The sequence below is a fragment of the Silene latifolia genome, chromosome 4, assembly GCF_048544455.1.
Source record: "Silene latifolia isolate original U9 population chromosome 4, ASM4854445v1, whole genome shotgun sequence".
Lineage (NCBI taxonomy): Eukaryota > Viridiplantae > Streptophyta > Magnoliopsida > Caryophyllales > Caryophyllaceae > Silene > Silene latifolia.
This window is the reverse complement of record NC_133529.1, coordinates 25,715,513-25,728,946: the sequence shown is the minus strand read 5'-3', so window position 1 is coordinate 25,728,946 and position 13,434 is coordinate 25,715,513. Positions and strand designations below refer to the sequence as shown.

Here is a 13,434-nt window from a genome sequence, read left to right as displayed (position 1 = left end):
TTGTTGTCCAATTCCATTTTAGGATATTTAGTTAATTGTTGTCCTTTTTATTTAAAGAATGAACTACGATCAACTTGATTACTTATACTCACCGAATTTATTCCACTAGTCATTTAATAATTGACTCGCTTTTCTTTCATCGTTTAACAGTCACAAAATCACCGGACGGGAGAGAGTAATACTTTACTATATATATAATTTGCACCACAACTTAGGAAATTCTAAGCCCATAAACCAAAAAAAAAAACAAAGAAAAAAAACAGAAGAGTCCATTTAAAACAATCACTAGAAATGGCAATTGACAACCTTCCAACAAGTACAAGTACAACTGATAATGAAAGCCGCCTTTCGGGTGCATACATACGTACCCTTGTTAAGCAACTTACTTCTTCAACTAAACCTACGTACCATAACGACAATACTTTGCTTACAAATGATACCATTGTAGTTGGAGAAGAATACACTCAATCTAATAAACTCTCTAACAAGGGTAGTCAAACTTTTGGCATGGCAAAACCAAAAAATCAAACTGCTCAAGGTCATAAGAAGCAAGTTCGGAGGCGGCTTCATACAAGCCGCCCCTATCAGGAGAGACTCCTTAATATGGCCGAGGCTAGGAAGGAGATCGTTACTGCTCTTAAATTTCATAGAGCCGCTATGAAACAAGCCAGTGAACAACAACAACAACAACAATTAGACTATCAGACACCTCAACGACAACAACCACACTCGATTTTGAGTATACATGATTGTGAATTACGTAACCCCAAAATCGAGTCATCAACTTTTACTAATAACAATACCATGGTGGGATATGTCCCTTATTACCCATCATATGATAATAATAATAATAATAATAATAATTGTAATTACCCATGGGTTATGTCATCATTACCATTAATTGAGCAATCATTAATGCATGAAAGCCTAAACATTCCACTCCCAAACCAAACCCTAGGTCTAAATCTCAACCTACAAGCTTTTGCAAACTTGGACAACACAACATTTTGTCATAGTATAAACAACAACAACAACAACACCACATCTTCAAATTTCCAATACTCTTCACCCTCATCCTCATCCTCATCAACCCCTAGAGATAATGTTGTTATTGGCACGGTATCGTCGGCCGAAGGGGTAGTGGGACCCACAGAGTTGATGATGAATATGAATATGGATATGAACCATCATCACCCTTCATTAGATGAAGAAGAGATGGCTAAGATTAGGTCAATAGGAGAACAACATCAAATAGAGTGGGATGATACATTAGATTTGGTTAAGTCAGCTTGGTGGTTAAAGTTTATTAAAAATGTAGAGAGTAATAATTATAGTAATAATAATCATTATAGTAGTGAGTGTCCATTTGAAGAAAGTATGGAGATTCCACCATGGTTAAATGCAAATGACCAGAGTCTGTTGCACCAACATTTGCAGGAGTCTTCTGAAGAGGCCACCTCTTTGCCTTGGTAAGACCATTTACTCTCTCTCTCCACCTTTATACATTATTGAATAAAACCGTCATATAGTTAGTGGCGGAGCCAGAATTTCCCGTTAGGGGAGGGGGGATTTTCACTGGGGGCGAACTAGTAATGCCACAAACTAAACCTCGGAAAAAATTGAAAATTTTAACTAACTAATTCGAAATTTCCAATGTCCAGCGGGGGCGACCGCCCCTGCTTACCCCCCTAAATCCGCCACTGCATACAGTGTAAAATCGTCAAATAATCATTTCCTATTGTCAATAAATTAATGTTTTTATATATATAAAAAAAACTCACACTATAATAAGGTCTTACACAATAATTATTGTTCTGTGTTTTGCCTAGAATTAGTGCACTGTGTGGCACTAATTTTAGTACCACAGTAATATTATTGTAAGATGGATGAACTTAGAATTGGACCTGTCGATCGTGTTAATATGGGTTTCGGTTAATTCAAGATTTCGGGGTTTTTAGTTCCAAATATATTTCGAGTTAGTAAATTTTCGAGTTGAGTAAGAGTCCGACTATTGTTAAAGTTGCATTAACTTGGAGAAATTTTATGCCCGGTTAGACGCACATTTTGTACTCTATTACTTTTATCTCATTTTTAGGTAAAAACGTGGGATTGGGCCTAAAGTTTAAATAAGTTTCAGCCCAATTTGATTTAGGTCACTTGAGATTATTACATGGTAATGACCCGTGAATGCCGGGCGGGTTTTGAAAAGTACGTCTACGGTCTACACAAAAATGTATAACACTGTTTTACCGTATAAAAGTGACCATTTTATACATAAAATATTCATTAATTGATAACAAGCTAGTGTAGGTCCTGCACAAATTCGCGGTATTTTAGATAATAACTTATAAAAATGTCAAATATTAGTATAGTAACATGTTTAAGTGCTATACTCCATAAGAAAGAATATTTGATAGTTTTCACACCAGATACGGTTGACGTTCTAACAGAACCTTATATTACATTAACCAAAAAAATAACCTCAAGTAATGAATTAATTATACAATAAAATTAGAAAATTTGCAAAAGGAGTTGGTCAACTTGTTGTACCTTTGTATCATAAAACAGAAAAATAGAATTATAAAACACATATTTTTTAGCCGAACTTCTTATCATTAAATGTCAATAAATTTTTATCATAAAACTCTTCAAAGAAAAAAAAAAAATTCGGTATCACAAAATAGAATTTTGTAAATATTTATAGGGAATGTAATATATATATATATTGAATCTTGTAAATATTTACATGTAAAAAATTATGCCCATTTATTACTCATCATACCTATAGTATATGTTACAGATACTTAGCCCAAATTAGAAAATATTTTTTAGGCGGGAAAATGATTCATTTAGTAAATAAGGGGTGACTTTTTAATTGAAAAAGAATTATCTACGATCTTATTCTATAATAATTTGTAGTCTGAATACGAATTCGTGTTAATGATTGTAGGGTGGACATAGGAGACATCGATGGATTGGATGAGGAATGGTTATCTTAGCATTATGAAATTTATGATGATCAAGGCTTTTCCTCGTTCCCAACGTAGAAGCAAGTTCTATAAGATGAACATCCTCTGTTTTGTCACTTATCCTCTTTGTTTTTTTGTTTAAAATAAAAGGGCAGCTCCCTCTTATATTTTTGACACAAAAGAAAGCCATTGTTTAAGGGGATCACTTGTGTTAGAACATTGCCATTATTTGAGGCATCATGTCTTTCTGCAAATTGCAATTTATATCAATTAATCCATTGTCTACGGGAATCCACTTGATTAGGCTTTCTTATGCTTGTTCTGGCCCCGGTTCGGCGAACCGAACTGCACGCCCAACGGGCCGCCCTGAAGAGGGGCTAAACTCAAAGAAACTTGAAATAATAATGAGAGCAGCAGCAACACCTAGTACACATCTATTCGGAGAATTGCACGTAGTGGTGCTCATTGGGCAGGGGCCGGGCTGGTGCGGGCCAAGGGCAGGCCGATCGGGGTAGAGCAAAGACTGCACGGCACTACCATAGGACCGAGCTGGTTTTGGTCGAGGCTCGGGCACGGCACTATAGTGCCAGGTCGGGTTGGGTCGGTTACCTGGTGAAAAAACCCAACATTAGCACGGCCCGTAGTCTTTGACGGGTCGGGCCGGGCCATGTCCTGATCGGGCTGCTAAAATTTGGCCCATGAGACCGGGCTGGGCCGAGCTGTGCTGGGCTGGCCCACCATGTTGTCCACCTCTAATTGCACGTAACTCAGAAGGCTCATCAATACTATATATTAATTCCAGAAACCAAGAGACTTCAATGTAATTAAATAAATTTATACAAATTAATTATACTATATAGTTTTAAATCCATAGCACTGTGCGATGGACCTGAACAAGGGACTTCAATGTAAATATTATATAGTTTTGGTTGAAGTATAAATTTAGAGAATACGGAATATGGTAATTTTCCTTAAAATAAACATGCCCCACTTATGGTATTAATTAGTATAAAGATGTTAATTATTTTAACATAAACAAATATAATATAAGTTATATTATATTTTGGAAACTATTAAAAAGTAAATAAATCAAGCTAGATTTCCAAAAAAATATAATATTCCATAATTATTTCGACTTAATTAATTTAATGCATATATGTAATATATTTATTTGGAGTATTGAGAGTAATAAAAGTAACCTTAATTCGATATAGTAATCACTCATTGGATACTTAAAGAGTAAAAGTAATTCTGTTAGTAGTGAAAAGAATTGTAGTAACATACTAACATTGGATATAGTAATATGATAGTAATCACTCATTTGAATAGTCAAAGTGACAATATTAGCAGCGAGCGGGAGTAGTGAAAATAACAGAAGTAACAACGGGAGTAGTGAAATTATCAATATTAATGTACAAGTAGTGAAAGTAACAATAATTAGGTAGCAATAATTACGGCGGGAGTAGTGAAAATAAAAGTAATAATAACGAATGTAATAAAAGTAACAATTCTAAGAACAAAATGAAGTATATATGAAAAATTAGGTAAGCAATCGATTTAAGTAAAATACTAATAGCAGGAGTAGTGAATTTGTCTCATAATTTATTTCACTGTAATTTTAAGATATACTCCGTATCATAGAAAAATATATTAATGATATTTATGAGTTATTCAACTTTAAAATAGTTTTAGTTAATTGAAAATATATTTTAATGCTAAATACAGGTAGCCCGGGCGACGCCGGGCACCCATACTAGTAATCCAATATAGTGAGATCATGCGAGGTTTGAACCTCTCTATTTGCAAGCCAATCACTAGCCTGATCTGTTTCCCAGTAGGCATGCTCCATCTTCATTGTCTAACTCCCTTTGCTGATAAGATTTTTGCAATAAAGGACTAACCGTCAAAGACCCTTACTCATAAGCTGATCTTCTATAACGAGACTAACACAATTCTCGTTATCCATATGAAATATATATAATCTATATATAATCTATATCTACATAATAGTATAAAAAGGCTTCTTGAGCCTCTATTAAAGCGCACATCAGCTCATTCACTACGTGCCACCTCTCACTACATATTTATTATCTACAAAAAAAAAAGAAAAAAAAGGCGTTAATAAAGAAAAAAAAAAAACACAAAGCCTAGCACTCTTTGGCTAGACTTGTCGCGAGTCTCCAAATTAGTATTTGTATCCACTACAAACTCAACTAATAGTAAGGGTCAGTAGGGGTCGATCGCACAAGGAAGGTCTATGTTTAGCGTGTGTTTATGTAAATAGTTCTAAGGTAACCAATTTTGGGGTTGTTTAAAATGGATTCTAAGTATACTAAAATAAGATGCAATAATTTGGTAATGAAAATAATTATAAAATGAATCTCGGAACAAACGATTTCCACCAACAAACTAAAGATTGATCATTGACTCTATTATTCTACTTTATCATCGAATACTTTGTTATTGTAATCATGAATTTCTATTCTCACTTATGTTTAGCTATTCATTACGGAAGCGTACACAAATAGCCCTTACGAATATCACAACCTAATCCAAGCGTCTAAGTTTAATCATAACGTAGAATAAATCAATGAGAATTAACAAAGATGAATGAACGCATTCACAAGCGGGATGCGATTTGATTCATACAAATATTGTTTTTCTATGAATCAACAACGATGAATCGGCATACAAATTGATGAAATTTAGTTGCTACAAAATATCTAGGTAAATGAACAATCTAATTCGATTACCCAAACTAGCAACTGATTCTTAATTAAACAACTAGGTGATCAAACTAGAAGTAAATTAACAATTAAATAATAAAGCAAAGCAATACTTAATATTCAAATAACAAAATAAAGTTTAGAGTCTTACAATCACAATAATTTGAAGGTTTCAATCTCTTGCTCCAAGAGATTAGCCCTCCATAAATAATTCAAGATTTCAATTTTATTGGAAAACAAAACTAAGAAGATGACGATGCAATGTATTGGTTAAGATGATCCTCCATGCTAAAACTGATCACTAATTATAATTCATAAAGTCTAAACTAATGGGATGAAGTAAATATAATAACTAAAGAAGGAATCCAAAGAGGCGATGCAACTTGAGTAGTCTCATGCCCAGCCGCTTGGTGCGGCTAACTGCAATATATGGACTGATCTGGCCGCATGATGCGGCTCCAGCTCCACTGTGCGGTTACCTGCTACTTTGTGTTTGACTCCTTGGTTTGACTCCGATACTTTGGACCTTGACTTATCTTCAAACCACCAAGGTTGTAACACTTCTTAGCCCATTACTTGGCATGTGTTTGGTCTAAGACATGAGTGTATAGATGTCCAATCCGCTTCCCGAACTCGGAATAAGATTCTTGATCACAACACCTACACATTAAACCAAAAATGCGCAGAAACACATCCAAACAACACAATTGCTACACTAATACATAAGTGAGCTAAAATAACTATAAATAACACAATTAAGGGATAAAGTAGCTAAGAATTGGGTTGGTAAAGACGGTACAAAACCGTCACATCACTCCTCATCTTCCAGTATTCCTCCAGGAAACCGAAAGTCAAATTTACTATGTCAATTGATTACCTCGTTATTACACCTCCATTATATCTATTACAACAATCATAATGGGACAATTCAAGCGGAATTCTCTACCTATTGGGATCGGTCCAATTGGTCTATCAAATTTGTCGAACAACTGTCTCAATTGCTTCAAGAGATGCACCTGGAAGAGCTGCTCAAATTGATTACAAATAATTCACCCATACAACGGTGTCGGAGTTGACGTCTACATCATAGGATCTCAAATTGGCCGGAGTGTTTGGTATGAGAACTCGCTTTTTAATTTGAAAACAATTGCTTGATTTATTAATAGCTCTTTATTGAATTAATTTGACGACGGTCCCTGTTCTCGCTGCATTCTCTAACAACGGTTATTTCCGCTACAATTTCGATGCTAATGTGATTAATTTCATCATTATATGCAAATTGATGGGATTATGTTTTCTTATTTTGGTTTTGGGTTAATTGTGTAGATACTCTGATTTTATCGTAAATGAAGTTGATTTGGATAGGAGTGTTGTGCGTTCAACTTCACTTACGGTTCCGGTTAAAGTAAGTTTAGATTATTGATTTACGAGTTACGATATTGTGATATCGAGTGCTTTGCGAGTTTTGGTTTGATGCTGAAGTGTTTGTGTGTTGTTGTTTGTTGATGTTACCACGAGCAGGGAATAAAACAGCTCCTTTATTTACTGACAAAATAAGATCCATGCATGGTGATATCTCTTCATAATCCTTATTTGGGTTTTCATTTTCCTTACTGAATATACTCAAATCTTCCCCAATTGAGTAGTACTCATTAATCACTATCTGTCTATTTTCACCTCACAAAAAAAACAAAAGAACACTCCCACCATTAATTGAATACTCATCATCTTCGCCTCACAGGAAAAAAAAACGCCAACACTTACGCTCCCACCATTATTTGAATACTGATTGATATACTCAATTCAATATCTTACATCACTACTCTATCATTACACTTACCGTCCCATCAATATAATCGGCGTTTTTGGTCTTTAATGTTCATGTATTGTTGAGGTTAACATACAGGTACACTTATATTCCTTTGATTTGATTATTCATTCCATCTTTCACATAATTTAGTAATTTTGTTTGATTTATGTTATAATACCCGACGACAATAATCTTTTAATGAACTCATATGATTGTCATTTTAATAAAGATTGGATCTGTGATGATTTGGGTCGATGTGTGTTCAGCTGCTAGCACTTACAAATCTGTCATTGGCTCTATTTCTCAATTTGCTCATTTCAATCTAATTATAATATTTGGTTACTCTTTTTGTGATCTAGGTATATAGGCGAAAATGGTGATATATCAACTATTGTGGTAAGGCTATAACACTCTTAATTTGATGTTAGTCGTGCTATTTAACGACTGTTGACAATAGTTTTGTTTTACATTAGTTGTAGTGTCTTGTAGCTCGGCTATTGTTAATTTCTTTATGGATGGTAATTAGTGATACATATACATGGTTTGAAATCTTCGTTGACATCTTATCTCGTGAATGATCGTATTTTAGTTGGGCTTATTTTGTCGTTGTCTCAGAATGTACTCAGTTCCCACAACCGTTATGGAGGAGGTATTTGATTTCGCGGTCGTCGTTAATTGCGCCTCCACTCGAGCTCTTTAAACAAGATCTTTGTCTGTTCTAAGCTACGAAAAATCAATGAGAAGCTTAAGGTTAGCGCTTTTTTGTTAGTTTTACATGTTTTGATTAGTTTGTTTTGTTTTGATTTATTTTGCAATTTTTATACACAACAATGTTTATGTGTTTATTTGTTGGGTGTTACTTTGATCCAAAAAACTGGTGGGTAGTGACTTTTTAATGTGCAAAGTTATTACCTTTATGGAGTACTTATTAAATATGGATCTGTTGATTATATTATAGAGCATTACTGTTGGAAGTAATGCGAAGTAATGCAAAGACTAGTAATGTTGTCTAAATATATTACATCATAGAAAAGCCTTTCATTTTCCTCGTAAGAGAATCTCTACACTTTCTCCGCTACTTGCATGATTATAGCCACTAACTCCATGTTTTTGGCCCATGTTCATGGTGGTGGTTAGGCCACTAACTTTGTGGTTATGGTGCTAATTAACCACTATAAATAGAGAAGTGTAGTCATTTGAGAAATACACATCTTCATATATCTTTACTACCTTCTCTATGATAATTTTGAGCATACCATATGAGTTTTAACTCCTAATAGTTGAGTACACAACTTTTAGGAGTGTTGTGTGACCTTGGGGGACGACGCCTATATCGATTTGTACCGTAGTCGGGGCGATTCGTTTCTCATTCATTGGCCTTCATACCACGACACAATTCAACAATATATATTCTCTCAATATATCTTCGCCCCTATAGTGACCTATATTTCTAACAATTGAGAAACGAAATTTTGTCACTATTATTGTTGTTGTGTTCATCATTTTTGTCATTGAAATTATTTCTATTGGCAAATATATGTGTTTTCGTGTATATGATTCTGTCCGCGGTGGGTGAGACAACACTTCGGTATTTTGGCCATAACTCTTTCTATACCTTTGTTTGAGGCGTGTAAAATGACGTTGAAAAGGTAAGAAGGGCTACAACTTTGTAGTTGAAGCCGTGAGTAGATTCATTGATCTTCTATCCTTAAAATGGTCATCAAAGTCATGGTAGTATGCTGAAAGTTTATGAAGATTTATAAAAGAATGGTATTATCTCCTCCGTATAATTTTATTGCTCAATTCCCTTCTTGTGGTTAAGGTATGTTCTCGAGACTTTCCTTTATGTTGGGTGAAAACATCCAACACAAGGTATTCAATTTGCTAAGTGTTACATGTTACATAAAATTAATAATGTACATGTAACTTAGGTAGTGTTAAATGAGGTCAATGCATTAGCTTAACATTGCGTGAAAATTGCATTAGCACTTGGTGAAACGAATGAATTGTATTAATTCATTTGTATCATAACGTGAAGTGATTTTATGGTGTAAAATCTAACGTCATTTCATGTTGCTATATAAAGGATTGTAAATCCTTTGGAAAATGTAACTCACAACAAATATCAAACAAGGTGACTTAGCTTGGTACAAAATAGCAAGTCCGGTTTGAGGGTGAGAGGCAGTATCACTGGTACTGTTAAATACAATAATTTAGGAGGTTACTCTAAGTGTGATATTAGTGGCATTGACTAATATTACTGGAGGGCTAGAGATTGTTATCTTATATTATTGTGGGTTTCGAATTGGTATTAATTCGGGATGGTTACGTTGTACTGGTACTATATTATTATAGTGGATTCTAGTCAATTTGGCTAGTGGGTTTTACTTCCGGTTTGGAAGGTTTTGCTCTGGGTTTGACCATAAAATACCGTCTCATCTTATTATTGCTTACATTTATTTACTTTTACGGTTTACTTGTTGATTGGTTGCTTCCGTTGCGCGTGGGAGATTGGCGCTAATTTCCCAACACTTTAAAATATTTATGATGATAAATATGAAGGTTTGGTCAAATTATATACGCCTTAATCGTTCGTATGTTTATTACTTTATTTGGTATGATATGTCTATAATCTTGGCAAAATTACTCTTTGATAATTGATTTCAAGAATATGTGAATGAAATTGTTCCAAGATTTTTTATTGACAAGTAGCTAGAATGATTAAGTGTCCAAGATATTGTTATGTGTACAATATGTTTATCAAGCAAAATATTTCACACATTTGGATTGGTTATTTAGTTTTGATTATGAGAGAAACTAAAATTGATATGTGGGTTTTTGATAGTAGGGTATAGTCGTCACACCCTTATCAAAAATAATTTATAAACCCAATTAAAAAGTAGTATTTAATCGGGGTCGAACACAAAGATGGCGTGGGTATACACTTAATATGTTACAGTTCGAGTTTAGTCTAATAAAAAGTGATTTGGAGTTTCACTAATCAACTAAGATAAACTAAAGCGAGATAAATGTGATAAGATGTGAAAGATTGATATTTAAACTAAGGTTTTCGGGTTCACAAGGGTAATTAAAAGAAGAAATGAGGTCTAACAAGGGATGGGGATGGTAGTGGTCAAGGGTTTAAGACTATTTCTTAGTCACCTTAAGCTCCTCAATAAGTTGTCACTTGATCAAGATGAACTTGCTACAAACAAAGCATAAAGACTACTACCCAATAGCATGGGCACCAAGACGGGCCGAATGTATCAAAGAGGTGTTCTAACTTTCATTAAAACTCATCGATAAACACTTCTAAAACCATCCAATAGCACAATGCACTAAGGTAAGCCAAACATGTTAAGGAAATGTCCCAATTTTCATTGAGGCATTTCTACAAACACTTCATATGCATTAGAGTAGAAACCACATAATCACCCATCCTTAAGTGCTAACAACCCAATTTCATACCCTTTAATCCCCCAAGTTCCCCCTAAACCTTAGATGAGGACTACTCACACATGTTTAAGGATGAAAAACTAACAATAAGATGGAACAATACCACAAACATGCTAAACATAATAAAATTGATAAAGATGGAAACTTTGAATGAAAACAACAAGTAAAGAACAATAAATGTAAACTAATGAAATAATTGTGAATAAAAGATGAGAATTATACCTATTAAGAGGAAAGTAACAAGCTTGGAATAATAAAAATGGAAGATGAATTTCTTCTTGTCTTCCAAATACAACCCAAAAGACTAAATGTATACTATTGAGAAATGAAGAACTTGCATAAACAAAGGAAGAATTAAACTAATAATTAAAGAAATATTACAACTTTTTATTGAATGAAAATGAGAGGAAATATTAGGGTTCTACAATATTGAGAGAGAATAATAATCTAGTCTCCTTTTCTAGTCTATTTTTCTATTTTCTAATGTAGTGTGTGGTATTGTAATGGTTTGAGGTAGTGTCTTTATACTACTAATCTAATAATAATAATAATAATAATAATAATAACTAATAATAATCCTAATAATAATACCACTAGTCTCCTAAAACACATCGACATCCCCAAAACAAAACAAACAAACAAAATGAAAAGGGTGAAACACGGATTAAAAACAACAGATGGCGTCCCAGCCGGGTGGCCGGCCGCCGGTGATGGCACCGGCTGGGAGTTCTCTGAAACTTGAGGAAATTTGATGGTATTCCCAAACGAGATGAGGGAGCGGCGGACGGTGGCCGTCTAGGAGTGCAATTGATGCAATTGTTGATGTTGGCGTGTTGGGAGACGGGTAGGCGACAGAGACGGGTGCCACTGGGGATGCGAGATGAGCTAATGTGCGTTGTTGTTGCTGCCATGGTCGATTGATGTCGAATTTAGTCGATGGTGGTTGATGTTAGTGACGGAGGAGAGAAATGGGCTGTTGTGGTGGATTGCGGTGGTTGTGGCGGTTGTCTTGGTGTACGGTCTGCTGCTCGGTGTTGTTGTGGTGGTCGCCTGAGTTAGCATTGACTCGACTTCTCCTCTTCCCTTCTCCATTCTTATCAATTGATTGAAGCTTGAAACGAGCCATGGTCGGCTCGGTGGTGATCACGTCGGGTTTGTGTGCGAATTGAGGGTGATGACGGGTTGAAGAGCAGCTTGGTTGAAGATGGAGGTGAATAGACCGGTGATTATGGTGATTGAGTTTGAAAAATGTTGATGATAATGGTGGAGCATGGTGATTAGCGTGGTAAATGGTGATGGAGTAATGGCGGGTGATTTCATGTCGCTGGTTATGGTGCTGCAATGGTGAAGGTGGTGAAATGGAGAACGTGGTTGATGGTGTTGTCGGGCTTGGTGGTTGATGCGAGGTTTATTGCGGGTTTACGGGTTGATGAAAGGTGAATGAATGTCGGGTTGAATGGTGGTGGAATTGCAGTGTGGAAATGGTGGTTAAATTAATTCGGGTTTCAATTCCGAATTTGGGCTTGCTTGTGGTGCTGAATGTTTATGCCGAGTTGGTGATGATGCATGGGAAGATGATGAAGACGATGGATGATTGTTGTTGATGCAGGTGAGCGAGGCAGATGACGAGATGATGGGCAGCATGATGGTGAAATGAAACGTGAATTGGTGCGTGACATTGATGATGGACACAGAGGAATGCAGGGGAGGATGTTGAGGATGAAGATGGATTATGATGAACTGATGATGATGGTGGAGTGGGTCAAAGTCAAGGGTTGACTTTCTCTTTATTATCCTTGTTAATGCATTGACCCGTCACTTTAACTCGTCTCGACTCTCAATTTCCGCCTTGCTTTCCGTCTCGCCAATTTTTGTCTCATTGTTCCTCGAGCTCGATTCTCCTCTTTATTATTCCGCCTCACCTATAAATTATAATTAATAAAATAAAAGTAATATTAATATTAATAAATTCCGACTAATTATTAAATCTAATTAATACGGCTAATTATTATAAATTAGTAAATAAATGAGCTAATTAAACAATCAAGCACGCAAAATCGAGTCGGAATAAGGTATAAATGCGGGGTAAAATACGACTAAAATACTATTCATCAGTTATGAACCAAATGTAAGGGTCAAATATTTTATTTTCAATTGATAATTATATACTATCTTGGATATGCTTGTGTGACAAACAATTACAGTATTTGCCAATGATTATATGATATCTAAAAGTTGAGATGATGAATGAATGAATAATGTGTATATTTTGTTTGAACGATTATGTTTGTCACTAATTTGTGGCGTGACAACATGTGGGAGAAGACGTTCAACTTATTTGATAAATTTATTCATCAAGTTTAGAGTTGATATCTTACAATTTGTGAAGAGTATATATATTTTGATTGTGGGGGTACATAGAAAATGACGAGTGTATGTTTTATACATGATTAACTGACCAAAATATCGTAGT

At 35.1% G+C, this 13,434-nt stretch overlaps 1 protein-coding gene across 1 annotated transcript; it reads left to right on the top strand.

The window, feature by feature from the left end:
- The first annotated feature begins 245 nt into the window (after positions 1-245).
- On the top strand, positions 246-3,220 carry LOC141652164 (protein AAL-toxin resistant 7). Its single transcript, XM_074459779.1, has 2 exons — positions 246-1,469; positions 2,951-3,220. The coding sequence occupies exons 1-2, from the start codon at positions 292-294 to the stop codon at positions 2,997-2,999; spliced, it is 1,227 nt and encodes a 408-aa protein (XP_074315880.1). The 5' UTR covers positions 246-291; the 3' UTR covers positions 3,000-3,220.
- The last annotated feature ends 10,214 nt before the right edge of the window (positions 3,221-13,434 follow it).

Excerpts from the sequence above, each read along its gene's own strand:
- LOC141652164 (XM_074459779.1), top strand. The coding sequence starts at position 292 with ATGGCAATTGACAACCTTCCAACAAGTACAAGTACAACTGATAATGAA. Across the intron at positions 1,470-2,950 it reads GAGGCCACCTCTTTGCCTTG|GGTGGACATAGGAGACATCG; the intron begins GTAAGACCATTT and ends TAATGATTGTAG.